Source organism: Tenrec ecaudatus, chromosome 12 (genome assembly GCF_050624435.1).
Source record: "Tenrec ecaudatus isolate mTenEca1 chromosome 12, mTenEca1.hap1, whole genome shotgun sequence".
NCBI classification, from domain to species: Eukaryota; Metazoa; Chordata; class Mammalia; order Afrosoricida; family Tenrecidae; genus Tenrec; species Tenrec ecaudatus.
In genome coordinates this window covers 18,057,168-18,082,205 of record NC_134541.1, presented here as the reverse complement: position 1 = coordinate 18,082,205, position 25,038 = coordinate 18,057,168, and the positions used below count along the sequence as shown (strand labels likewise).

The following is a 25,038-nucleotide window of genomic DNA, read 5'->3' as shown; positions in this document are numbered from 1 at the left end:
GGGGAGGGTGTGGCTGGAGAGAGGAGGAGGGAGGAGAGACCAGGGAAGGCTGCCCCAAGGAGGTGGTACTTCAGGTGAGCCTCCAAGGACGATGGCATGGAGGAAAGGATGGTGTCCGGAAGGGAAGAGGTTCCTGTCCTAGAGGGATGCCCTCGTGTCCCCAGGAGTTCCAGGAGATTGTGCAGATCTTTACAAGGCATCTTACAAAGCAGAGCATCGCCGATAAGGAAGGTGGGGGGCTTCTGGAAGATTCTAGGCAAGTAGGGTACCAAAGACCTGAGAAAACCAGTGAAGCATGTCTAAGTGACAACTTTGGACCCGTAAACATCAGAAGTGGGGTTGGAGAATGGGACAGGAGAAGGAGAGACGGGAACAGTGACAGACAGTGACAGCTACAGACAGTGACAGCCTGAGCTGCACAGCATGGTTCTCTGAAAGCAAAGCAAGGCCCATTCCCAACAGAAGCCCATCTCCTGGTGCAGCCAAGCAGGAGGACTCTGCATCCATGTCCAGAGCCAGGAGGAAGTGCTCCCGGATGACTGACCAGACAGACACATCACCTTACTGGTGATGCCAGCCTGCAGTTACAGACCCAGCCACTCTGCCACCCACCTGGAGATGCTTGGTGTGTGCGCCAGTGGAGCCAGTCTAGTGGCCAGAGGGTCATGCATGCCCCACCCGCTCATATATATCAAAGCAAAACAAGAGATGAGTGCAGCAAATAAACATACGAGAAAAATGCATAATTACAGAGACAACAGACCATCTCAAATCATCTAAGGAAGCAAGGGGTCAGAATAAAGAACCAGGGACCCTTCAGAGGAGCAATAGTCATGACCCTACCTGAGAGAGAATTCAACCTACGTACTGGTATATGGTGCATGCCAAAAGAACACGAGATCAAGGGAGACACAGACAAGGCCTTAGACAAATCCAAGGGAAAAAACACACACACACAGAATGGCAAAGCAGACGATCAGAAGCCATACAGAAAGTGCAACTAGAAACCCAAAAGATTAACAATAAAATTTCAGAAGCAGCGACCTCAATAGAAGAAGCTCGGCGCCCGCGTGAGACAACGAGGTGCAGACTCAGCAAATGAAAGGTAAATCCCATGCTACCAATTGGTTTGAGGGAAAATCTGGGGAAAGAATGAAGAAAGCTTAAGAATTGTGTGGGTCACCATCAAAAGGGGAAATGCACGCATGATCCAAATTCCAGCAAAGGAGAGGGCAAAAAAAGCCATCAAATTATGAAAGTTTGTAAGATTCGCTGGCAGAAAAGGTCCCTGATATTATGAAAGGTGTGGAGGTATCTATCCAAGAAGTTCAACCAACACCGTACGGGAGAGACACCAAAAGAAAGGCACCGAGGCAGAATCAAACATGCCAAAACCAGAGACAGAGAGAGAGCACAGAGCAGACCAGGAAAAATGAAGCATCATTGCCAAAAGAGACTCAATAAAACTAAGCTCTGATTACTCCACAGAAACCACACAGGCAGGGAGGAAAAGGGGTGACAGATATCAAACCTTGAAAGAAAAAAAATTTTCAACCAACAATTACATATCCAGCAAAACTGTCTTCAAATATGATGACAAAATTAGGACATTTCCAGGTAAACAGAAATTAAGGTAATTTGTAAAACAAGCAAACAAAAAAAACAGGCCAAGCTTATGCGAACCATTAGAGGGCTTCAGATGAGAGACCACATCAGACAACAGACGGAAAATAGGACACAGGACAGCATCGTTGAGATGCCGGCCCAGATAAAGAATGCTCAAAAAAAACAAAACAAAGAGCAAAGACTGAAAATGGGGAACTGGAGACATCACTCTGTAATCGATGACAGTGTCAGAACAAACAAACAAAACCCCCACCAGACTCTGCCGTGAAGTTGATTCCAACGCATTGCAATTATTCTGCAGGACAGAGCAGAACTGCCCCTGGGATTTTTCCAGATTAAATCTTTTGGGGAATAGGAAGCGAGTCTTTCTTCCGTACAGCAGCTAGTGGTTCCAAAATGCTGACTTGCGGTCGGCAGCCCAGTGCGCAGCACACTGCATCAGCACTGCTTCTGTCAGAGCACACGGGAAATAGCATGTAGCACGTTCATGTGGAGCGGCCTTCGCTGCAGTATCAAGGAACGGAAGACGGCTGTCAACTTAAGAAGATAAAGGTAAATTTCAAAGCAACTGCGAAGAAAGTTAAGAAATATACTCACCAAAATAAAAACGAAAAGCGATGTAAAGATTCCGCTAACAAACATCAACAATGAAAGAAAAATCTGTAAACAAAAAAAGCTCAACATAGAAAATTAATCATAAAAAAAATCCCATCAACATCCCACACACAAAAGCACCACAAAATGACAACAATAAATTCATTCCTATCCATAATCACACTGAATGTAAATCAATTAAATGTACCAGTAAAGAGAAAGAGAATGGCAGAATTGATTTTTTAAAAAGAATAAAAAAGACCTGTCAATATATTGTACATTAGGACACATCTTAGACACAATGACAGAAATAAACTAAAACACAAAGGATGGAAAATATATCAAGCAAACAATAACCAAGTAGCAATATTGATCGCTGATAAAATAGACTTTAAAACTTAATCCACCATGACTTGTAAGAACATTATACACTTATTAAAAGGTCAACTCACCAAGAGGACATACCTTAATAAAATACACAAAACAAACAGCATTAAAGAGAAAAATAGAGTTCTACAATAATAGAGACTTCAATAGACCACTCTGGGTGAAGGATAGAACAAGTAGAAACTCAAAAAATATAATAATAATAACAGGATATCTAAATGCCACAGCCAACCAGATCTCATAGACATATACAGAACACTCCCCACAGCAACTGCGAAATATACATTCCATTTCAATGCACGCGGATCAGTCTCTGGAAAGGAGTATAGTTTAGGCCACAGAGCATTCATCAATAAAATCCAAAACATTGAAATAATAACAAGCATTTTCTCTGATCACAACGCTGTAGAAGGAAGGAACACAACGGCAAGAAGTTCACGGTGGGTAGGCATGGGGAACCAGACACATGGGACCTGAAAACATCTTGCTTCAAAACCACTGGGTAATAAAAAATCAAAGATGGAATTTAAAATATTTTGAGGATGAAAACACAACACACCAAATGCTCAGAGGTCAGTCTTAGCCATAAATTCACTTACACACACACCACTTACACACACACACACACACACACACACACACACACAGAGACAGAAATCAAGCCTTAATCCTACAACTCAAAAAAAGTAGAAAGAACAGAAAAAGAAGCACAGTCACCAGGTAAAGGAAATAAAGATTGAAGCAAAAAACAGGTGTAAAAAAGACAGTAGGAAGAACCACCAAGCCCAGAAGTAGTTTCCTTGAAAGGGTCAATAAAATCAACAATTTGGCCAAATTGACAAAAGAAAATCGGGAAAGGAGCAAATAGCCAAAATGAGGACTGAGGTAAGTAACCCACCACAGAACCAACTGAAATTAAAGATGGTCACAACAGACTACAATGGAAAATGGTACTTCAACAGATTTGAAAGCCTCGAGGCAATGGGCATATTTCTAGAATTGCACTACCTTCCCTAAACTACCATCAGCGGACGTAGAAAAAACAGACAGTAAAAGAAGCTCTTCAAGAAGTACTAAACAAATCCCCAGCAACCACCAAAAAAAAGAGTCCGGGTCTGGACAACTTCACTATAGAATCCTACCAAATATGCAGAAAAGGGCTCATGCTACTACTACTCAAGTTATTTCCGAGCAGAGAAAGGGAAGGAATATTCCTAAACTTACCCTGTGAATCCAGCATAAGCCTCATTCCATAGCCAGGTAAGGAAAAAAGAAAATTACAGACGGATATTCCTCTTGCACATAGATGTGGAAGTCTTCAACAAAATTCTAGCCATTATTCTTCAACAGCATATCAAAAAACAAACAAAACCTATCAGGATCCATTGGAATTCATTCATACTAGTTAGGCAAGGATAGCTCAACATTAGAAAAGCAATCAACATAATCTGTACATACCTAGAACAAAGGAATATATGATTATCTGAACACAGAAGGGGCACTTGGTAGTCTGCCATCCATCCTGATTAAAAACAACAAGGAAAACTCTAGGCAAAAAGGACTAGAAGGGAAATGCGTCAACATAATAAAGGACATCTATACAAAACCAACAGCCGATATTTTTCTCAGTGGCGAGAGACTGAAAGCGTTCTCTGTAAGAATAGGAATCAGCCGAAGCGGCTGTTTATCCCTACTCCTACTCAACATTGTTGGGTGTCCTAGCTGGAGCAATAGGACAAGAAAAAGAAACAGAGGCATTTTAAATTCCTAAGGAAGCAGTAAGACTCCCTGTTCATGTCTGATACGATCCTATATAGAGACAATGCCAAATATCACACCAGAAAGCCACTGGGATAATAGATGGATTCTGCAGATTGACAGCCTACAAGATCGGCATACAGAAATCAGTTGGATCCTGCTACACCTGCAGAGAACTGAGAAAGGGAATCAGGGAAATGGTACCACTTACAATTGTTGTTGTTATGTGCCACCAAGTCAGTTCAACTCATTCTGACCCTGCGACCAACAGAACAATCTGTGCACTGCCCAGTGTGCCCTGTCCTCCCAGTCGTTCTTATATTTGAGCCCGTTGGTACAGCCACTGGTCAGACCACTTCCTTGTCCTCGTTTTCACTGCCCTTGTGCCATTTACAATGGTGCCCTTAAAAGATAAAATACTGAAAAATAAACCCAGCCAGGGATGTAAAGACAGACATTTAGACCAATGGAACGGAATTGAGAATCCAGATGTAACTCCACCCAACTACAGACAACTGGTCATTGACAAAGGGCCAGAGTTGAATAAATGGAAAAGCTGTGAACTGGCGGACAGGCTAAACTCCACCCCTTCGCTCTTAATACCCTCAAGTTGACAGGAGATTATGTAGCTACCACAATGATGAACGTGCTAGAAACAGGAATGAGGACAGACGACAGGTGTGTTGCTGGGAAGAAAGCAGCGAGAGAGAGTGGCGATGGACGTTTGTACGGGGACAAGTTTTATGGCGACCTAAGGGAAGTTTCTATTTGAAGACAAGAGGACAGTGATCATGATTAGATGTTGACCATACGTACACTAGCTCAAAAAGAGTGCAGAACAGAGACCATGTCCTTGATCGCTCTTGTTTCTAGAAATAACATTCAAAACAGAGACAAGTTCAAAAACTCTTCTCAAAGCAATTCTTGGATCTGAAAGGAAAATAACAATATACCACCGGCCAGCATGCCGATGACATCTGTGAGAATGTCGTCGTACTTGGAGGAAAAGTCATCGTATGCAGTGCATTGCTAAGAACAAAGAATGAATTCAACGTGCAACTCAAAATTGAGGGGGGAATAACAAGAGTCAGGTTTCAAGAAGAGGAAAGATTAGTGAAGATAGATAAAATATTTTTGAAATCGATATAAAAATAAAGTTCAGGCTCTTAAGAAACAAACAAAAAGATGTTACAGAATTAGAAAACAGAGAAGTGATACATTTAAGAGTTGATTCTTACACAACCAGCCCGCAGAGCCAGACAGAAGAGCCACGGTTGATGTTGCGGTGTGGGCCCATTCTGAACAGGGACCCTGCGTCCAACAGAACGAAGCACCGTCCAGTCCTGCGCTGTCCTCCCAGTTGTGAGCTGGGAGCCCCTGGTTACCGCCACTGTCTCCATCCGTCTTGTCAGGAGTATTCATTTCTTCACTGACTTTGAACTTCACCAAGCATACAGTCCTCTTCCAGGGCTGGTCCCTCCTGATAACATGTGCAAAGTATGTCAGATGAAGTCTCACTACACTCGCTTCTAAGGAGGAGTCTGGCAGTGCCTCTGAAGACAGGTCTGCTTGTTCCTTTGGCAGTCCACCGTGCTTTCAGTGTTGTTGACCCACGCCCCAGAAGAGCCAGTCGCTTATCGAGTAAAGAAACGTGGAGGAAAACGCAGGCAGCGCATTTCGGACCAGGAAGAGAGCACACACACACAAAGGCAATCATTGTGAGAGTTGTATTGCTGTACTTCTCTGACCAGTGCGTGCATGCACATGATTAGGTTAAAAGTGCGCACCGTGCTAACTGTGCGTGCTTTATGAGTTTGCCTGTTGACAAGAATCAGTAGCTGTCTGATATTAAAAACGAACCGGTTAGAAACTGTGCTGGCGGGTAGAGTGGATAAGAAAATGACCAACCTATGGGAGGAAAAAGGTTACACTTTATCAAGGGCTAGATTTACTTATGTATCGGATCTCCATTCAAAATGTTGGGGTGGAGGGTCCAGGTGGAGGCTCAGAGAGGTGCCGATGGTGAACCTGAGGCTGCTAACCAAAAGATTTGCAGGTCCACCCCGATGTGCGTGGGATGAAGGGCCTGGCCATCTCCTTCAGAGAAATGGGCCATTGAAACCCCTGTAGAGCACACACGGGGAGCCACGAGTTGGGACTGAGTGGACAGAGACAGTGTTTATTTTGCTGTATTTTCATTGCTGATGATAAGCGACTGTGTGGTCAGAGTCATTCCGGGTATAAATGACAGGGCAGGATTCAGCAGGCAGTTGGGCCCTACCACCCAGATGCTTTGCCCTTGTGGGCGGGTGCCATGATGAACAGATGTGGAAATCGAAGGCTCGGTGCCATGAAGTGGTTAGTCCGCGGCTGGACAGGAAAGAAACACTGGCCTTTTGTCTAGGGCGAATGTCCGCAACGTGGCAAGCAGTCGAGTTTCAGAGCCCCCACAGAGGAGCCGACTCAGCCAGGGGTCCAAGCAGAGTGGTCTGCCATTCCACCCTGGGGAGTTGACAGACCAGAGCAGGGTCGAGCACCCCTCGACATCTCACCTCCGTGCCCTTTCCTCCGAGGCTCAAAATGCAGACTTGATGGGGGACAGAGTCTTTCTAACTCCGAATGCCCTGTGTGCTCTCTCAGATCCAGGAGATGGCCCACTCAGAGGTTGCTGCCTATGACTCTGGCCGACCAGGGACGCTGCTGGGCCGCCCGGGGATGCTGGCCAGTCACATGAGCGCGCTCAGCCAGTCCCAGCTCATTTCTCAGATGGGCATCCGCAGCGGCATCACCCATGGCTCCCCGTCCCCCCCAGGAAGCAAGTCAGCGACCCCTTCTCCCTCCAGCTCCACCCAAGAGGAAGAGTCGGAGGCACATTTCAAGGTACGTGGGCGGAGAGTGGCCCTCCCGGCCTCAGGGCTGTGGGCCTCTGGTGAGATGGGCACCTCTAGAAAAGACGCGATCCCAGCAAACTCGCAGTAATCGGAGTCTGTGGGGGAAGGCCCCTTTGTCTGGATTCATGACTCCTTGTTGACGAGGCCGCTTTACAACTTGGCTAAAATAGTGGACTTGGGACAGAGCGGGGGCACTGCGCATGCTTTTGTCTGCTGCCCAGGAGCACAGTTCTCCTCCCAACTGAGCTGCGAATGACGTCTGTCCAGTGGAAGCGAGTGAAAAACTAAACAAAACCCAGAGGTTTGAGTTTTACTGCTAGGTAGGGTGTTGGCCAATTTTACTTTTGTTCTCAGTGCCTGGATGGATCCCTCTTTCCCCTGTGTTTATCTGAGCCCGCTCTGCCACCGTGCCTATTCTCTCATGAATGAGTTAGACAGAAATCCAGGGGCCTCGCGCAGGGTGTGTGTGTGTGTGTGTGTGTGTGTGTGTCCAACCCTGGGCAGGGGTCAGTTGCCTTGTCCCCCTGGCAGGTGGTTAGTCTGACAGCTCAGCCATTCTCAGAGGGCCGGCTCTCAGGACCGCGGCCAGCTCCCTGTCACTGGCCACACGTGGGGCTCTGAGCGAAGTCCAGCTCCGGCCGAGGGTAGGCGGCATCCGCTTTGGCAGAAGGCCCCTGGTCTTCTGGGATTGCCTAACTCCTCTCGCCCGGACAGATCTCGGGAGAGAAGAGACCCTCAGCTGACGCGGGGAAAAAGGCCAAGAACCCCAAGAAGAAGAAGAAGAAGGACCCCAATGAACCCCAGAAGCCAGTGTCGGCTTACGCGCTCTTCTTCCGAGACACGCAAGCCGCCATCAAGGGGCAGAACCCCAGCGCCACCTTCGGCGATGTGTCCAAGATCGTGGCCTCCATGTGGGACAGCTTGGGAGAGGAGCAGAAGCAGGTGAGTCCTGGGCCATCCCCGAGGTGCTGAGGGCCTGCAGCCAAAGACAGACCAGGACGATCCAGTGCCCGGCCCGGCCTGTAGATTCTGGGCTCAACATGTCCATCTGTATGCTGGGAAGCCAGTCCCATTTACCACCTGTGAATGCTGTGACATCACCATCCTGAGCCTCTGCTGCTCACCCCATCTTGTCCCGTGCCCCAGGTCTGAATGTCTGGAGCCCAAGCCAGAGCCCCAGCTCACGGACCCAGAGGCCTCCATGGGAAGGACGGAACTAGCTCATACGCTAATGCAGGCTAACCAGCTGTGACTTCAGGCAGCGCTCCCAACCTCCCTGAGCTCAGTCTCCTTATCTGTAGAATGGGGTAGTGGCGACCGATCTTTGTGCGGTGCTGCGCCAAGCTGCTCTGTCCTCACAGTCCCTGTGAAGCAGCCATGTGCTCCTACTTCACAGGAGGAGACAGGGGCCGCTGAGAGGCTGAGTGACTCGCCCATGGTCAGTGCAGTGAGCCAGGGCAGAGTCAGGATTTGAACTCAGATCTGTAAAGCAGGGAAGCTCAACTGGAGTATTGGCAGAAGAGACCGTAATCTAAACTCGGATTGTGATTGTGCTGAAGATCGGGTGGTGCACGATGCATGAGGGTCAGAGTTGGGGGGTGGACAGTGCATCGTCCTGGCATCAGGTGGGCAGGTGAGACTGAAGGCGGAGTTAACCTGGACCTGGAAAGCCATGTCTGAAAGGCCTGGCGATGAGATGGAGCCTGGCCAATACACAGGACTTCGTGGGGACTAGCTGACGGGGGTGAAATGTAGTCACTATGATATAGACGCAGCTGGAGAGGTGGGCACGGGCCACACCTGGCTGGGCCTGTGGGCCTTGGGGGGGAGCTGACTGTGTGCTCACAGCTTAGAGGAAACCACGGAAGAGTTTTAAGCAGGGGCGAGGTCATCCTGGCAGCCCAGAGCCAATAAAGTGGGCGTGGCTGAGAAAAAAGGCTTTTATGGTCACCCAGGTGAGAGGCCAGGGGGCGGGGGGCTGGACCGGGTGGGTAGGGTTGAGGATGAGGAGCCTGTCAGGAAGACTCATCCTTGGCTCGAATTCTGGGTGAATGGAGATGCCATTAATGGGGGACGTAGGAAGTTTGGGGCCAGAGAAATAGACTCTTGACTCATCAATCTTCTCTCTACTTATTTGAAATGCCTCCTATATCATATTCTAGAGTTTTGATCATGTTTGGAATATACGCCAGAGTCTGTAGTTTTTGTGGGGTGACCCCCAAAGGGGAGCTGCTGGCAGGGAAGTGGGGAAGTGAGATGGTGAAGGGAAGGCAGCCAATCATACCAAACCCACTGCCATCGAGTTGCTGCTGAAGCATAGAGAGTCTACAGGAGAGGGCAGAACCGCCCCTGTGGGTTTCCTGGGACTGTAATGCTTTCTAGTAATGGAAAGCCCGACCTTTCTCCCAAGGAGCAGCTGGTGATTTCAAGTTGCCAACCTAGTGGTTAGCAGCCCAATGCATAACCCACTGTGCCACCAGGGTAGCCAACAGAGTGTGAATTACCAGAGGCGGTACTGCTGGGGACAACCGGAGGGAAGTCCCTCTGGAGAACTCGTTGAGCTGGTGCAGGGCAGTTCGGGCCTAAGAGTTACACCAGTTGAGGGTGGGTCTGCTAACTCCAAATGCATCCACTCTGGGTAGCAAGCAACTCCCAAACGTGGTGGCTTCAAACAACCATTAACTCAGCTCTGGAACTGGCCTCTGCCACTTGTGCTGGGCTCTGGCGGGTGGTTCTTCTGCTGGTCTCATCTGTGCTCACTCACATGTCTGCACTCAGCCAATTAGGTGGCTCTGCTGTTGGGAGTTGATGGCTGCTGTGAGTCCTGCCACCCGGCATACTGGCTCGGGCTTGTGTACAGCACCACTCAGAGTTCCAGACGCAGCCAAAGAGACAGCAGCCTTGTCTAGCCGCCTCCACTCGCAGCACATTTGCCATTGGTCAAAGCCAGGCCAGGTCAAGCCCAGGGTCACTGTGAGAAGGTTGTGCCAAAAGGGAGGTGTGAACAGGTTGGAGGCACTCCATCCACCCCCCCATATGAACTTGGGTATGAAATCCTACAAAAGACATTAGCCAATTGGATCCAGACTCATATGCTATGGCCCAGTCGGGTCATAGGATGAGTCAGCATTGGAAAATCTACACTTTGCTGCATCATAATCAGGGGTCTTCGAGGGGCTTTGACTTTCTGTAGCCAGATACAGTGGCCTGGAGACCGGGGGACATGTTGCATGTTGCCCAGGGAGCACAGCTGAGACACTGAGGAACTGGGAGCCAGTCTGGGCTCCCAGGTACCCTGGGCAGTGCTGCCCAACTCTGAATCCCATCACCCCTCACCCAGGTCTGCCTCTCAAATCCACCCCCTGAGGACTGCTCCTCCTCCCCCGACCCCAGCCTCTCTGCGATAATGTTGCCCCGTCTTGGATCTTCCAGGCCTACAAGAGGAAGACTGAAGCGGCTAAGAAGGAGTATCTGAAGGCTCTGGCAGCCTACCGGGCCAGCCTCGTCTCCAAGGTAACACAGCTCCATTAAGAAGGAGGCCTCCAGGGGGCAGCATAGCACCCACAGACACACAGCATCCCTCTGGGTCTTTAATGCTTCCTCCCCCCCCCACTATCATGTCCCCAGTTCTGCCTTACAAATCTGGCTAGACCAGAGCATGTACACTGGTACTGATAAGAGCTCTCGACACACGGAATCCAGGACAGATAACCCCCTCCAGAACAGTAATGGGAGTAGCCATACCATGAGGCTAGGGGGAAGGTGGGGGGAGAAACGGGGAACCAACTATCGTGATTGATATATAACCCCACCCCCAGGGAGCCGATCAACAGAAACATGGGTGAAGGGAGACAGCGGATGGAATAGGATATGAAAATAATATTAATTTATTATTTATCAGCAGTCCATTAGGATGGGAGAGGGAGGGGTGGGTAGAAAGAGGAGCTGATACCAAGGGCTCAAGCAGAAAGAAAATGTTTTGAAAATGAGGATGGCAACATATGTACAACTGTATTTGATAAAATTGATGTACGGATTGTTATAAGAGCAGTAAGAGCCCCCAATAACATTATAAATTAAAAAAGAGAAGGGGGCCTCTGCGGAGATGGAGCAAGAATGAGGGCCCACAGGAGTGGCCAGCAGTAGGGGCAGTGATGGCTCCGTGGTAAAATTCTCGCTTCGCAATTGGGAGACCCATGTTCAATCCCCGACAAAGGTATCCTACGTGCAGCCGCCACGTCTGCCGGTGGTAGATTGTGTGTTGCTAGGGGCCTGAGCAGGTTTCAGCAGAACTTCCGAGCCCAGATGGACTAGAGAGAGGGCAGCCTGGTGATCCGCTCCCAGCAATCAGCCTTGAGAACTCTCACAGTGGGTGACAGTGGTCCAGTCCCCAGCCCACCGTGCGGATGGTCTGGACCAGGCAGCATTTCATCCCCTGGTACCTGTTTTTGCCGACTTCACAACAACACCGGTCTCGTAAAGGCCACGCGGTCACTTCTCCACTGCACTCGTGTGCCAGGCTCATGCTGGGCATTCGACGTGCACCTCACCTAACCGAGTCCTTCCAACAAGAACCCAGCCCTCAAAGGGTCAAGCAGCTGGCCTGAAACGATTCCACTTATCAAGTACAGGATTCATCTCTGGTTTTCAGGTCTTCCTTAGCTTGCCTGAAATCACCCAGTGTATGTATAGGATGCAACCCGAGTTTGTTGGTCTTGCAAGTTGGCGTTTACCCTGACACATTACCTTACTCCTCTGCGAGCAGTAGAGAGTCAGGGTGCTGGGTGTGGAGACTAGGGGGTGTCCTGGAGCTGCTGCAAAGGAGGTGCCAGCTGAGCTAAGCCCTGTAAGGAATTCAGCAATGAGAGTGTTCCGAGGAGCAAGAGCAGCATGTGCCAAAGCATAGACTCTGAAGAGACGCAGGAGACACGTTTCTTTCAACTGTATGATGCTGGCCCTGGGCTGGTGGGAAGCGTAGAATCCCCCTTGGGGGCGGGGGGACAGGGATTAAAGCAGATCTGACTGAGAGGTCAGAGCCAAGCAAACATGCCAATTGTCCGTTGTGTCCCCGTCAAAAACAGGTGTTAACCCGGCCATTTTATAGTGGTGTCATTTGGCAGCCATGTAGCGAAGCAGTCATTGCAGTGCTCCATCACCATGAAGTGATGTGATCATCCCAGTGATGTGCGCTGATGTGATCAATCAATGCGTTGTAATGGGATTACGGTGGGATGAGCCCTGATCCAATATCAGAGAAGTTTGGCCTGCATTACTTTGTACCTTACCAAAGATGTACAGAAAGAGAAACAAGCAGAGAGGCAGGGACCTCGGTACCAGCAAGAAAGAAGAGCTGAAAGCAGGGCATGCCCTTTGCATCCAGAGTCCCTGCAGTAAGAACCTCCTAGACCCCGGGGAATGATTCTGTCCAGACACACACGCAGGGATTTGCAAAGAATCTCAGACCCAAGGATAGTAAAAGGAAGTAAGGGCCTTCCTCCAGAGCCAACAGAGAGCCTTTTTCTAAAGTGCATCCCAGAATGCATCCCAGCCTCCTCACCTGCAAGATGATAGACGTGTGGTTGACCAATACTTGCCACTCATGGTATTTCTGATAAAGCCTCACCAGAGACTAAGACACCAACCAACCAAGCTATTGTCATTGAGTAGGTTCCAGCTACTGGCCACTGCAATATGTGTCAGAGTAGAACCGAGCCCCATGGATTATTTTTTTAAGTTTACACAGAAAATGAGGTTTCTATTGCACAACATTTTAATACATATTGTCCCATGCCACTGCTTGCAAATTTTGCAACGTGTCAGCATTCTCATTATTTCTGTTTTGTTTGTTCTTAGCTGCCCTTCGTCTCCCTGCCGTGTCATCTCTTTGAGGCAAACGTTGATGATTTGATCTCAGATAGTTAATAGTGGACAGAAGCACATGCCTCGAAGGTGGTGCTGTTCGTTGTATAAGCCCATCTATTATTTGGACGAAAAGTGACCCACAGAAGTAGCTTCAAATCCAAGTTCAAAGGTTATTTGGGAGCAATAATCTTGGTGATTCCTCTGATGTCTGTTGGTCCAGGTCTGACCCTTTTTAGGAATTTGAGTTTTGTTCCTACCGTCCCCCACCCCCATTCTTTTTGGGACCTTCGGGCGTGTCCCTTACCAGAACAGTTGGTATCTTTAGCCAGGTACCATCTAATTCTTCTAGTCCAAGTTAGAGGCGGCTGTGCTTTGTGTGGTCTAGTAGTCTCATAGACACAACTTTGGATGGCGGATTTTTTTTAGAAGTGATCACCATGCTTCCGAGGCGCTTCCAGGAGGACTTGAACTGACAACCTTTGGTTAACTGAGAGCACATTAATCGTCTGCACTACCATCCAGGTGTACTAAGAGCCTTGCATGATCTCTGGTGAGCCCACAGTTCTCCCCTAGTGGGCCAGAGAGCCAGCCACAGGTCATGTCAGTGAGTTGCAGAACCAACTGCTCTCATGAGCCCAGTCTGGCTCCCTCCTCTTCTCCAGAACCACTGGTTTCTGCTTCCTTCCAGAGTTCACCGGACCAGGCCGAGACCAAGAGCACTCAGGCAAATCCGCCAGCCAAAATGCTCCCACCCAAGCAACCCATGTATGCCATGCCAGGCCTGGCCTCCTTCCTGACGCCGTCAGACCTGCAGGCCTTCCGCACTGGGGCCTCGCCTGCCAGCCTTGCCCGGACGCTGGGCTCCAAGTCACTGCTGCCTGGCCTCAGTGCATCCTCCCCACCCCCACCACCCACTTTCCCACTCAGCCCCCCTCTGCACCAACAGCTGCCACTGCCCCCACATGCACAGGGTGCCCTCCTCAGCCCCCCTGTTAGCATGTCCCCAGCCCCCCAGCCTCCTGTCCTGCCCGCCCCCATGGCACTCCAGGTGCAGCTGGCTATGAGCCCTTCACCTTCAGGGCCACAGGTAAGCAGGGCAGGGTGGGAATGGGCCCTTGGAATCCTGGCCCTGTCAATGCACTAGCTGTGCAACCTTAGCTTAGACACATTACCTTCCTGAACCTCCATGACCACCTCTCTGAATTGGGTCAAATACGCCTTACCTGGAATGTACTGGCTGCAGCAAACAGGTGCCAGTTTGCCAGATATTTTCTTAGGATTTTTCAGGCCAACCTTCTTTTATCTTCTAACCACTTCTGCTCCCTGACCGTAGAAACTGGGGCCGCTATGGCTTATCCCTTAGCCATGGGATAGCTCTCCTCGGAGCTTTGGAGTACTGACCTCCGTAATTGTTCCACAGAGATTGTTACACTGCTCTGAGGGTCATGCAGTCAATCCAGTAATCCCAGAGTGGGAAACTGAACCCCAGAGGGGATGAAAAGACCCAAAGACAAAGTCCTTCACCTTCAAATGTGGCTAAGACAAGCACCTTTCAACAGGCGCTCCACTAGAGAAAGGAAGCGCGTTATTCCAGGCATAGGCACAGTGGAGATTTTATACCCAGAGGAAGTGTCTCTTTAGAGTATGAACACTCTCAGGCACACATGGGCCCTGCCCCCATGTTTCTGCCAGAGATAGTCAGCCCCTTTGCTTGTCCTACCAAGACAGTCCTCCCCTTTGCCCGTCCCACCAGACAGTCCGCCCCTTTGCCTGTCCCACCAGACAGCCCACCCCTTTGCCTGTCCTGTTTACCTATTTCCTCCTCCCTTTGCAGGACTTCCCACACATCTCTGAGTTCCCCAGTGGTTCTGGGTCCCGCTCGCCTGGCCCGTCCAACCCCACAGGCAGTGGAGATTGGGAAAGCAGTTACCCCAGTGGGGAGTGTGGCATCAGCACATGCAGGTCAGTTCTCCCTCGTCCCACCCATCCTGCCTCTGCCCTGGCGACACTTGGGAGCAGGTACAGCAGTGGGTGGGGAGAGGGCCAGGGAGAGATTTGTGCCTCTGTGAGCCACTGCCATCTCTGTGCTGGAGCTCCTCTTAGGCACGGGGCACTAGTGCATCCAGGCTATGGCTGCAGAGCCAGATGGGGCCTCATGAGGCCACAGCTAGTTTGATTCCAGGGATTGTTTGGTAAACAGAGGCTGGTCTTCAGGTTTTTCTTTCTCCTTCCACTCCCTCCCCCCTAAATGTTTCCATTGACCTCCTCTGAAAGTTCTGTGTCTCCCTGGAAGCAGAACCAGAGGCAGGGATTTGGGTATACTTTATGAGACGTGGAGGAAGTGTTCTCATGAGATATAGAGGGAGGGCAGCAGGACAGGGGTGGAAGAAATGGGTAAGCGTGTGGTCTCAGCTAGAGACCTGCTTCAACCTGAGCCCCTGGGGAGCCCTGGAGCAGGAACAGCACTGCATATTTGGTCCCACCTTGACATTATTAGAGAGCTGGCCTTCTGAACTGCATGTCAGTCAGCCATTGGCTGCAGACTGCCCCTGGGGGAGTGCTGCCCCAGGGCAAGACTGTTCCATTCAGTCAGGGGCAGTTGTCTGGAGAAGGGGCCAGCTGGGTGCTCAGTGAAGAAGAGCTAGGTGTGGCGCCAACAGCGTCCATCCTACCCTCGCAGAGGGGACTGAACACGGACCTCAAGGAATCCCACGTCTTAGAGGAACCCCATGTCTCCCTGCAGCCCAGCATCTTCTCTAGGCACACAGACTCCAGCAGTGAGGGCTCCTGCCTGGTCCTTCTGCCACCTCCAGCCTCTGGGCCTCTGCTCCCTGCCTGCACACTTAGCCTTGAACCCAGGTGAACTGCCCACTCCTCGGGAAAGCTTGGCCGGTGCCCTCCCCTCCTCCTCCCCTCCCCTTCCTGTTTCCAGGGAGAGTGACTGCATGTTAGGCAGCACCAGGGAAAACACAGACAGTGCGTGAGCCCCAAGTGCTCCTTAACCTGCCTGCTCTGGTGCTCCTCCCTTGGCAAGAACCACACCTGAGCAGCCACCTCCCAGATAGTCCCATGCAACCAGAGGCCCAGCATCGCTGACCCATGATGAGTGGCCAATCGGTACCAGGGAACAGCCACTCTGGGCTCCAGCCATCTGCTTTCCAGTGCAGGGCTGCTCATGCTAAAACTACCAACATAGGCAACATCTTGTTCAGGCTGCCTCTGAGTGCTGAGCTGCCAAGTATGATCTTGTTCCCATGCCATGGTAGACCCTCAACTCAGCAGGAATCCCCCTCCCCACACCCTCCTGCAGACCCTCCTGACCTAGCCCTTCTCCCATCCTACAAATTCTCCCCAAAAGTGTGGGGTTCTTCAGTGGACCTTATTAGAACATACCAACTTCCCCCCAGGCCAGCCTTTCCACCCTGACCTCGCTTTCCCCATGCAGCGGGTAGGCCATGGCTCTGCCCAATTTGAAAACCATAGAAAGTAGCTGCCACTGAGAATGCTATTTAATAAACAACTGGAGACACCGATGAGAGATGGACGTGAGCGTGATGGTGTGGGACTGGGCGTGAGTGTGTTGGTGTGGGGGAGTAGGTCTGATGTGAGTGTGAGCATGTTGGTGTGGGGGAGTAGGTGTGAGTGTGAAAGAGTATGTTAGTGTGGGGGAGTGGGTGTGAGCATGAATGTGAGCGTGTTGGTGTGGGGGAGTGGGTGTGAGCGTGAATGTGAGCGTGTTGGTGTGGGGGAGTGGGTGTGAACATGAATGTGAGCGTGTTGGTGTGGGGGAGTGGGTGTGAGCGTGAATGTGAGCGTGTTGGTGTGGGGAGTGGGTGTGAACATGAATGTGAGTGTGTTGGTGTGGGGGAGTGGGTGTGAGCGTGAATGTGAGCGTGTTGGTGTGGGGGAGTGGGTGTGAGCGTGAATGTGAGCGTGTTGGTGTGGGGGAGTGGGTGTGAGCGTGAATGTGAGCATGTTGGTGTGGGGAGTGGGTGTGAGCGTGAATGTGAGCGTGTTGGTGTGGGGAGTGGGTGTGAGCATGAATGTGAGCATGTTGGTGTGGGGAGTGTGTGTGAGCGTGAATGTGAGCATGTTGGTGTGGGGAGTGTGTGTGAGCATGAATGTGAGCGTGTTGGTGGGGGAGTAGGTGTGAGTGGATGAGTGTGTTGGTGTGGAGTAGGTGGGGGAGTGTGTTGGAGTAGGTGGGTGGAGCGTGAATGAGTATGTTGGTGTGGAGTAGGTGTGAGCGTGAATGTGAGCATGTTGGTGTGGGGAGTGGGTGTGAGCGTGAATGTGAGCATGTTGGTGTGGGGGGGAGTAGGTGTGAGTGGGTATGTAGGTGTGAGGTGCCGGAATGGGAATGATCGTGGCAGTCTGAATGGACATGAGTGGGACATTGTGTGAGAATGGGCATGAGTGACTGTTTGTGGGAACAGATGTACCTGACGGTCTGTGAGAATGGATGTGCGTGTGAGTGAGTGATGGCGTGTGGAGTGGACGTGAGTGTGATATGTTGGGATGGCGTGAGTGATGGTGTGTGGGAATGGAGTGAGCGTGACCTTGTGTTGAATGGGTGTGAGTGTGACATGTTGGAGTGGGAGTAAACGTGTTGAATAGGAGTGAGTGTGACGTTGTGGGGATGAGCGTGGCCACGAGACAGGGGCACTGCTGTCTTCCTCTCCAGGCTGAGGGTTGGTGGGTCCCTCTTGGAGGCAGGAGGGATGCCTGGTTCTTCGAGGTGGAGAGTTAGGCATGGACCAGTCCAGTGTCCTTAGGTCATTGCGCAGAGGGACAGCAGAATCCAGGGCCTGGGGTAGAGGCCTGGGGAGCTGTACTCAGGCCCCCCCAGGGTCAGGCAGCTGGAGGCCACCTCTGACAGCCTCTCTTCTCTCCACAGCCTGCTCCCCAGAGACAAATCGCTCTACCTCACCTAATCCCCACCTCCTCTCTTCACCCCCTCCCTGAGGCTCACTGAGGGCACTGCTCAGAGCCGGAGGGGCTGACCGCAGCAAAGAGGCCTTGGCAGGCAGCAGGGCGAGCAAGAGAGCAGTGACGCCTATGCCCAGCACAGAGTCCCCTCCTCCACCTCCCACTGGACTCTCCAGAGGCGTCCACACCCACCGCCAGCCCAAAGAACCTGCAGGAAGCTTGCACCCGACCTGCTTGCTCCAGGTCAACTGTGGCCCCTACTCCCCGCCACCACCTGCACCCTGCACCCTCTGGCCGTCTGGACCAGCCCCAGAGCGTGGGGGTCCTCCCCTGGTGGGGTCACATACTAACAGAGGCCCACCTGCAGGCACCTGAGAGTCGGGTGGGGAGGGGGGTGCAGCCCATGCCGGGGCAAGCACATCCGATGTTGCAGTGTGAACAGGAAGTTCTAAAACCTGTGAACAGTGGGCTCTGTGTACGTAGTTGATTCCGTGTGTTAGGATTGTGCTGAAGACATCTGTAAGATTATTGGGGGGGAGGGCGGGGGCGGGAGGGCAGGGGACTGTAGCTTCCTTTAAGGTAAAAGCATTTTATATGACCCTTAGTACATTTTTTGGGGGGAGAACACGTTTTATCTAAAGGGAGACATGCCCCGAGGCGGCTGCACCCACATCCCCATCCACCCAGCAAGCCCTGGGCGATTGGCAGCCCCCACTGCCCGATGGACCCCCTTCTTCTCCTTGAATCATCTGTCCACCTATTTAAAGTTGCCAATGACGACTTTTGTCTATTTATGAAGGAAAGGGGAGAACCAGACCTCTCCTCTGTGTGCCTGGTTTTTTGTCTGGGGCTGTTGGTTGCTCAGCTTGGGTTTTTCCTGTCGTTTGCAGCTGTGTCCTGGCCCTGCCAATGTCTGTCTCGATGCCCAGTGCTTCTCTCCAATTTCTTTATAATAAAACTTCTGAAAAGTGGACAGCAGTTTTGTCTCTCCTTGCTTCATACACCAGAGCTGGGCCTCCCAGCGTGGCTTTGGCCAGGGGAGGAGGCTTGACTGGGACAGGGCCACCTGTCTGCTGTCCATTGGCCACTTGGGTCTCTGAGCTGGTGGTGGGCCTCCCTGGCCTCGGTTGTGGGGCCAGAGGCCATGGAACCCACTTCAGAGCAGAGGATCCGGATGGCACGCACGCATAGGGTTCTGGGGTGATTAGACGGGATCATGGGCATAGAGGCCTGGTCACATAGGGCACTCGCTGTTCTGCCTGGTGGTACGGTTATTAGAGAGTGACAGTGGTGGGCCTTGCTCCTGAAGGAGGAGTGGGGACAGGAAGACTGAGAAGGGAGTGGGGAGGGCATTTCTCTAAATATGCACATAGGAAATCACCCAGACAGACTCCCAGCCAGCTTCCCAGCAGATGGACGGGGAGGGAGGAGAATGGGTAGGGAGGGAAGGACTGAAAAAAACAAAAAAAAAAAACTCCCAGCCATCAAGTTGATTCCAGGACAGGGCAGAATTGCTCCTTGACATATCCAAGACGAAATCGTTACAGGCGTAGGCAGCCATGGAGCGGCTGAGTTTGAACTGCTGACCTTGCAGTTAGCCATGCAAAATGTAACCCACTACCACCAGGGTTCCAGATACAACAACTCCAAACTCACTGCCATCTAGTCGATGCCAACCCACAGCTACCCAGAGGGCTGTCATGGTCTCGTTGTGGGGACTGAGACCACCAGCACCAGCCCTTTCTTCCAAGTCTGCCTGGGAGCTCCCCTGTCACCGAAATAGCGCTATTACCGCTTCGAGCATCTCAGCAAAGCTCTCGCGGCAATGCCAGTGCGAGGCAGTGGTCCTTTTACACCAAGCAGCCAAACTCATGGCCATCAAGTCGATGCCAACTCATAGTGACCCTACCGGACAGGGTAGGACCACCCTTGTGAGTTCCCAGACCAGTAGACAGCCCCGTCTTTCTCCCGTGGAGCGGTTGGTGGTTCCAAACTGCTGACCTTGTGGGTAGCAGCCGACGCATACCCACGACCCCACTAGGGCTCCTCGTGGTACCCCAGGAAGGGGAAAGGCACCATTCAGCAATGACTTTGTGTCTAGGGCAGTGGTTCTCAACCTGTGGATCCCGACCCCCTTTGGGGGAGTGGGGGGTCAAACAACCCTTTCACAGGGGTCGCCCGATTCATCACAGTAGCAAAATGACAGTGATGAAGTGGCTACGAAAATAATGTTATGGTTGGGGGTCACCACCACATGAGGCACTATGAAAGGGCCGCAGCCTGAGGAAGACTGAGGAGCGTTGGTCTAGAAAAAGGTCAGTAGTGGCCTGGGGTGAATAGGGCTGTTGAGGGGCTACAGGTCCTAGGGCTCCTGACAGGTATTTCAGGTGGGACCTCCGCCTTCCGAACAGCTCTCAGGGGCCATGTTCTTGAACGAAGTTCAATGCCCTTCCTGCTCCCCTACCACACCACCCACCCCCCCAACCTCCAGGCCAGCAGCTTCCTCTGGAAAAGTTCTGTCCTCCGATTTGGCGAAGGAGATCCGCGCAGACAAACAGAACCCCGTGCAGGGGCGGAGTCACTGCGATGTCTGCAAGCTCACACCGCCCGTTTCCTTTGCTGCGAGTGGCTTGTCGGTAACGCCGGGACAAGACAGACTCCCACCTCTGCGTTTGAGAAAACAGCATCCCTGGGCTCCGCACAGATGGACAACCAGAGCGACAAGCATGGGAGACGCCCAGCTCTCCCTCCCGGGCCAGACGCCTCTGCCCCCCCCACCTCTTGGCCAGAGTGGGACGGGGGGGTGTCTCAGGTGTCTGTGGAAGGATCCGCCTCCCAGAGACCCTCAGGGACTGCTGAGCAGAATCCAAGTGTGCCACATATATCGGGTGCCATGGTGTGTGTGTGTGTGTGTGTGTGTGTGTGTGTGTGTGTGTGTGTGTGTGTGTTTTCTGTCCTGGGAGAGGGAGGAGGCTGCTGGCAGAAGCATGGTGCTGGCCAAGTGCACCCATCCCCCGAGGCTGAGAGTAGAGCGCTCAGGGTTCACAGCTTACTCCCATGGCCCATGGGTGCCCTGTCTCCTGTCCAGTTGCCACGGCTCATAGCTGAATAGTGAGGGACCTGGAGTTCCCCAGGGGCCCAGGGGAGCTTGTCTGCCCTCAGCAGTATCCTTACTCTGCTTCTACCCCACCCAGCCCGCTCCGAGACCCCTGTTCCAGGGAAGTAGGGTCCTCTGGCATCCAGTACCCACTGAGCCTGTGCACAGGTGTGGGGCCGCGTCAGCAATGCCCCCCATCTTCAGCCCATGGGGTGAAGCAAATGCAGCATACCAACCCCTGTACCAAGCCTTGCGCCCCGGGGAGGCAGGTCCCTGATCTCTCACAGGAAGTCCTGTCCCCCGGGAAGCTGTGTCTGCTTCGACCTCTCTCCTCTACCCTGTAACAGGGACCCAGCCACGAGCCACGCGCGGTGGCACTCGTGGTTGCCCTCCCTGGGCCTGGTCCCAGGGCTGCAGCCACGGGACACCCTGGGTCAGAGCGCCGACCTGGTCTTGGGTCTGTTGCTGTAGGGTTATTGTTGACTTGAGACCCAGGGGCCCCCATGTGTCACGGAGCTGAGCTGCTCACCTGGGGTTCTTGGTTCTCCTCTTGGCCGGGACAGAGGGTCAAGCCTTTGCCTTCAATGGTGTCAGTGGGCAGGTTTGAACCTTCAGCCTCTGGTCACTAGCCAAGAGCCACCCATTTGCACCTCTCAGAGACTGTCAGTCTGGGGTCTGGACATCTTCAGCAGTGCCCATGGCACTGAGAGGTCAGGGCACCCGTCTACAGCTCGACCCCACTGTCCGGGCTGGAGCAGGCAAATAGAACACTGCCCCACCTCACTGGCAAGCGGCTTCTTCAAAGCTCTCATCCGTCAAACATTCTGGGAGCCTAACAGGAGGCCCTGCTGCGACTTGTAGCCCATGACGGAGCTGGTCAGAGCCTGGGGTGTGCCCGATACCGAGACCTCCTCAGTGGAGTGGTGTGTGGGCAGGCCAAGGTGGCTGGCCCTGCCGGAAGAGGACAGAGTCCATGAGGCTGGCATGCAATGTGTTCCGCGTAAATGCCATTCCATTGGTCAGTCCCTGGGTGCCAGGCTCCTGGCCGAGGACCAAAAATGGACCCAGGCACTGACCTCCAGGTGTAGGCAGTAGGTGAGACACCAAAGGACAAGGGAGCCAGGAGGTCAGCCAGCTGTGACCTGGCAGGTGCCCTCGGAATTAGAAAGGGTGCTGGGAAGGCCAAATGTGACAGGGAGGCACTTGAAGGATGCCAGGGCCGTGTAAAATCCTGCCTGCGCAGCGCTGGCACCCAGCGATTTCATGCTGGTTTATAACAGCAATTAGCACCTCCGTGGGCGGGAGCATGTTAATCTGCAAGGTTCTCCACTTTAAAAACTTAGCGCTTGGTGGGTGTGCAGCACCCTGTGCTGGAGAGCTCCCTGAAACCTGGCCCCAGCTTCTCCCACTCCTCGACTCCCACCCCCACCCCTGACTGGGCTGCCCACCTCTGCCTCGGGGGGTGGGGGTGGGCAGGCACTCCCTTGCTCTCAGCTGCTGCCCTGGGTGTTGGCCACACAAGTATGCACAGATGATTGTCTCCTGAAGAAGCCCTGGTAGTGTAGTGGGTAACACAGGGAGCTGCTAACCACAAGGTCGGGCAGTTCAAACCCACCCACTGCCCTGCAGGACAAAGATGAGGCTGTCTGCTCCTGGGAAGCTCTCTAGCCTCAGGGACCCAAAGGAGCAGTTCCACCCTGTCGTACAGGGTGCCATGGCTCAGGCTTGACGGGATGATAATGAGGTTTGGTTTGATTTGGTTTGGGTTTTGATTTGTTTGGTGATTTGGTTATTTCTTGATGGGTACCATCAAAAACATTATTCTACAGAAAATGAAGATTTCGCAGTCCTATATATCTGTCTTTGTTCCCCCCTCCTGTGCTTCCAATGGCCCTGAGTGGCATTGTTCACACGCAGGGCTGCTCACTGAGAAGTTGAGGGTCGCCTCAGAAGGCCTGGTGATCTACTTCTGACAAGTCACCGCTGGAAATCCTGGGGAGCGCAGCTTCGCCCTGACGCACACACACAGGTGTGTGTGTCAACCCCATGGCCACAATTTCTAACTGGTTAGTCTCCCGATGACACCACATGTCTTTGGCTAAACTGCTATTCCGTCTTTATATCATTCACTCTCTGTCTCACTGCTGCGGAATGGATGCCTCCTCAGAGGGGCCCATCAGCAGAACTGCCTCTGTGGGGCTCCGAGACTGTAAAATCCACACGGGAGCAGCCAGCCTCGTCTTTCTCCTGAAGAGCGACGGGTGGTTTCGAACCACTGACCTTGCAGTGAGCAGCTCAATGCATTGCTCACTAGGCCACTGGGGCTCCTGGTAAGTCTTATTAGTATTTTTACTAACGGGCCAAGGTGGGTATACTGCGGTTGCATTTTTCCTTGAGTCGTTTTTCGATTAGGGTGTTTGTTTTTCATCATTTTCCTCTACACCCTCCATCCCACTCCTGGTCTCCTTCCCCAACTCACAGAACTGTACCCACCCTCGGGGTGTGGTCAGACTCTCTGGGCCCCCGCTGGGTGCTTTTCTCTAAGCAGGAGCAATCAGCTGGCCTCAGGAGCACCCCTTTATTGTGATCTCACAAATCCCTCTGAAGGACCCACTCTCCCAGGATTCCACCGCGTCCTCTGTTGAGTTCGGCGCAGTACACTTTACGGAAGGGCATGTGGGAAATGAGCTGGCAAATCTGCCGATGTCTTCACTCCTCCCTCACACTCGATGGCTGGTTTGGGGCAGGACATCTGGGTGGACAATTTTCTGTCTCGGTGTTGAAGGCAGACCACCGACAGCCTCGCTGTTCTGGAAGCTCGGGTCTGTGCTGACATCCTGAGCAATTCCTCGCCCCCAAGCGCTGGAAGGAGTTTGTGACTTCACAAAGCTCCCCGAGCCGGTGCTGGGGCGGTGGCGTTTCTTCGCTCCTCCCCCAGAGGGCGCCTCGTGCACGCAGCTGGGCCGTTTCCCGGGGCTGTCCTCGCGCTGTCCCCTGGGGTCCCTTGAGCTGACATCAGCGGGATGCCTGGCAGCAGGTTGTGGGTCGGAGCTCTGCGAGCTGGAGGTGGCGCTGAGCTTACAGCACACTGGCAGCCTAGCAGCGGCTGCGAACACGCGGGCGAGCAGTTTCATGAACTTGCTGATTTTCTGTGGCCCCCTCCGTCTTGTAATCCCACCCTGATGTACGTTCGCATGGATCTGTCTTCAGGGTGCCGCCATTCGGGGAACCCTGCTCATGGGCAAACTGCTCCCCGGGAGTTTCCTTGGATTGTGTCTTCTAGGGTTTTCTCCCCCTCTCTTCTGTGGTCCCATTTGGACAGACATTGCACGAGCTCCTTCTAGTACCCCGTTCCCCCAACCCTCTTCACTTTCTATGCACTTGCCTTTGGGGGACAGTTTCTAGGAAGTTTCATCTGCATGTCTTTTTAAATGTTCAGTTATGAAGACATTTTAATTTCTGTGCACTTCCAGTTATCTTTATACATAGATATATAGCATTATATATGTATATAATATATATGTATATCATTCTGTTCTTGCTCTGTGGATGCAACCTTTGCTCTTACCTCAGTGACAAGACTGCTGTGCACACCACTCCAGGAAACACTATTCACATAAAAAAAATACAGTTTAAATGTCCCCTCAGGAGGGGGGGAGCGAGGAGGGAGGGGGGAAAAAAGAGGACCTGATGCAAAGGGCTTAAGTGGAGAGCAAATGCTTTGAAAATGATGAGGGCAAAGAATGTACACATGTGCTTTACACAATTGATGTATGTATGGATTATGATAAGAGTTGTATGAGCCCCTAATAAAATGATTTTTTTAAATGCCCCCTCTAGATTTGATAACATGGTCCCCTGCTCTGGATAAAAAAGAAGTTTTTCTTCCCTGAA

At 52.1% G+C, this 25,038-nt stretch overlaps 1 protein-coding gene across 2 annotated transcripts in view; it reads left to right on the top strand.

The window, feature by feature from the left end:
• TOX2 (TOX high mobility group box family member 2) overlaps window positions 1-18,052 on the top strand; it is a 154,223-nt gene extending 136,171 nt beyond the window's left edge. The window contains exons 4-9 of one of the 2 annotated variants that reach the window (XM_075527807.1): window positions 7,006-7,245; window positions 7,971-8,198; window positions 10,689-10,769; window positions 13,807-14,205; window positions 14,953-15,080; window positions 18,016-18,052. In XM_075527807.1, the coding sequence (XP_075383922.1) occupies window positions 7,006-7,245; window positions 7,971-8,198; window positions 10,689-10,769; window positions 13,807-14,205; window positions 14,953-15,080; window positions 18,016-18,052 (1,113 nt within the window). The remainder of the gene's footprint in view (window positions 1-7,005; window positions 7,246-7,970; window positions 8,199-10,688; window positions 10,770-13,806; window positions 14,206-14,952; window positions 15,081-18,015) is intronic. The other variant, XM_075527808.1, reaches the window with a different exon arrangement.
• Window positions 18,053-25,038: the final 6,986 nt, after the last annotated feature.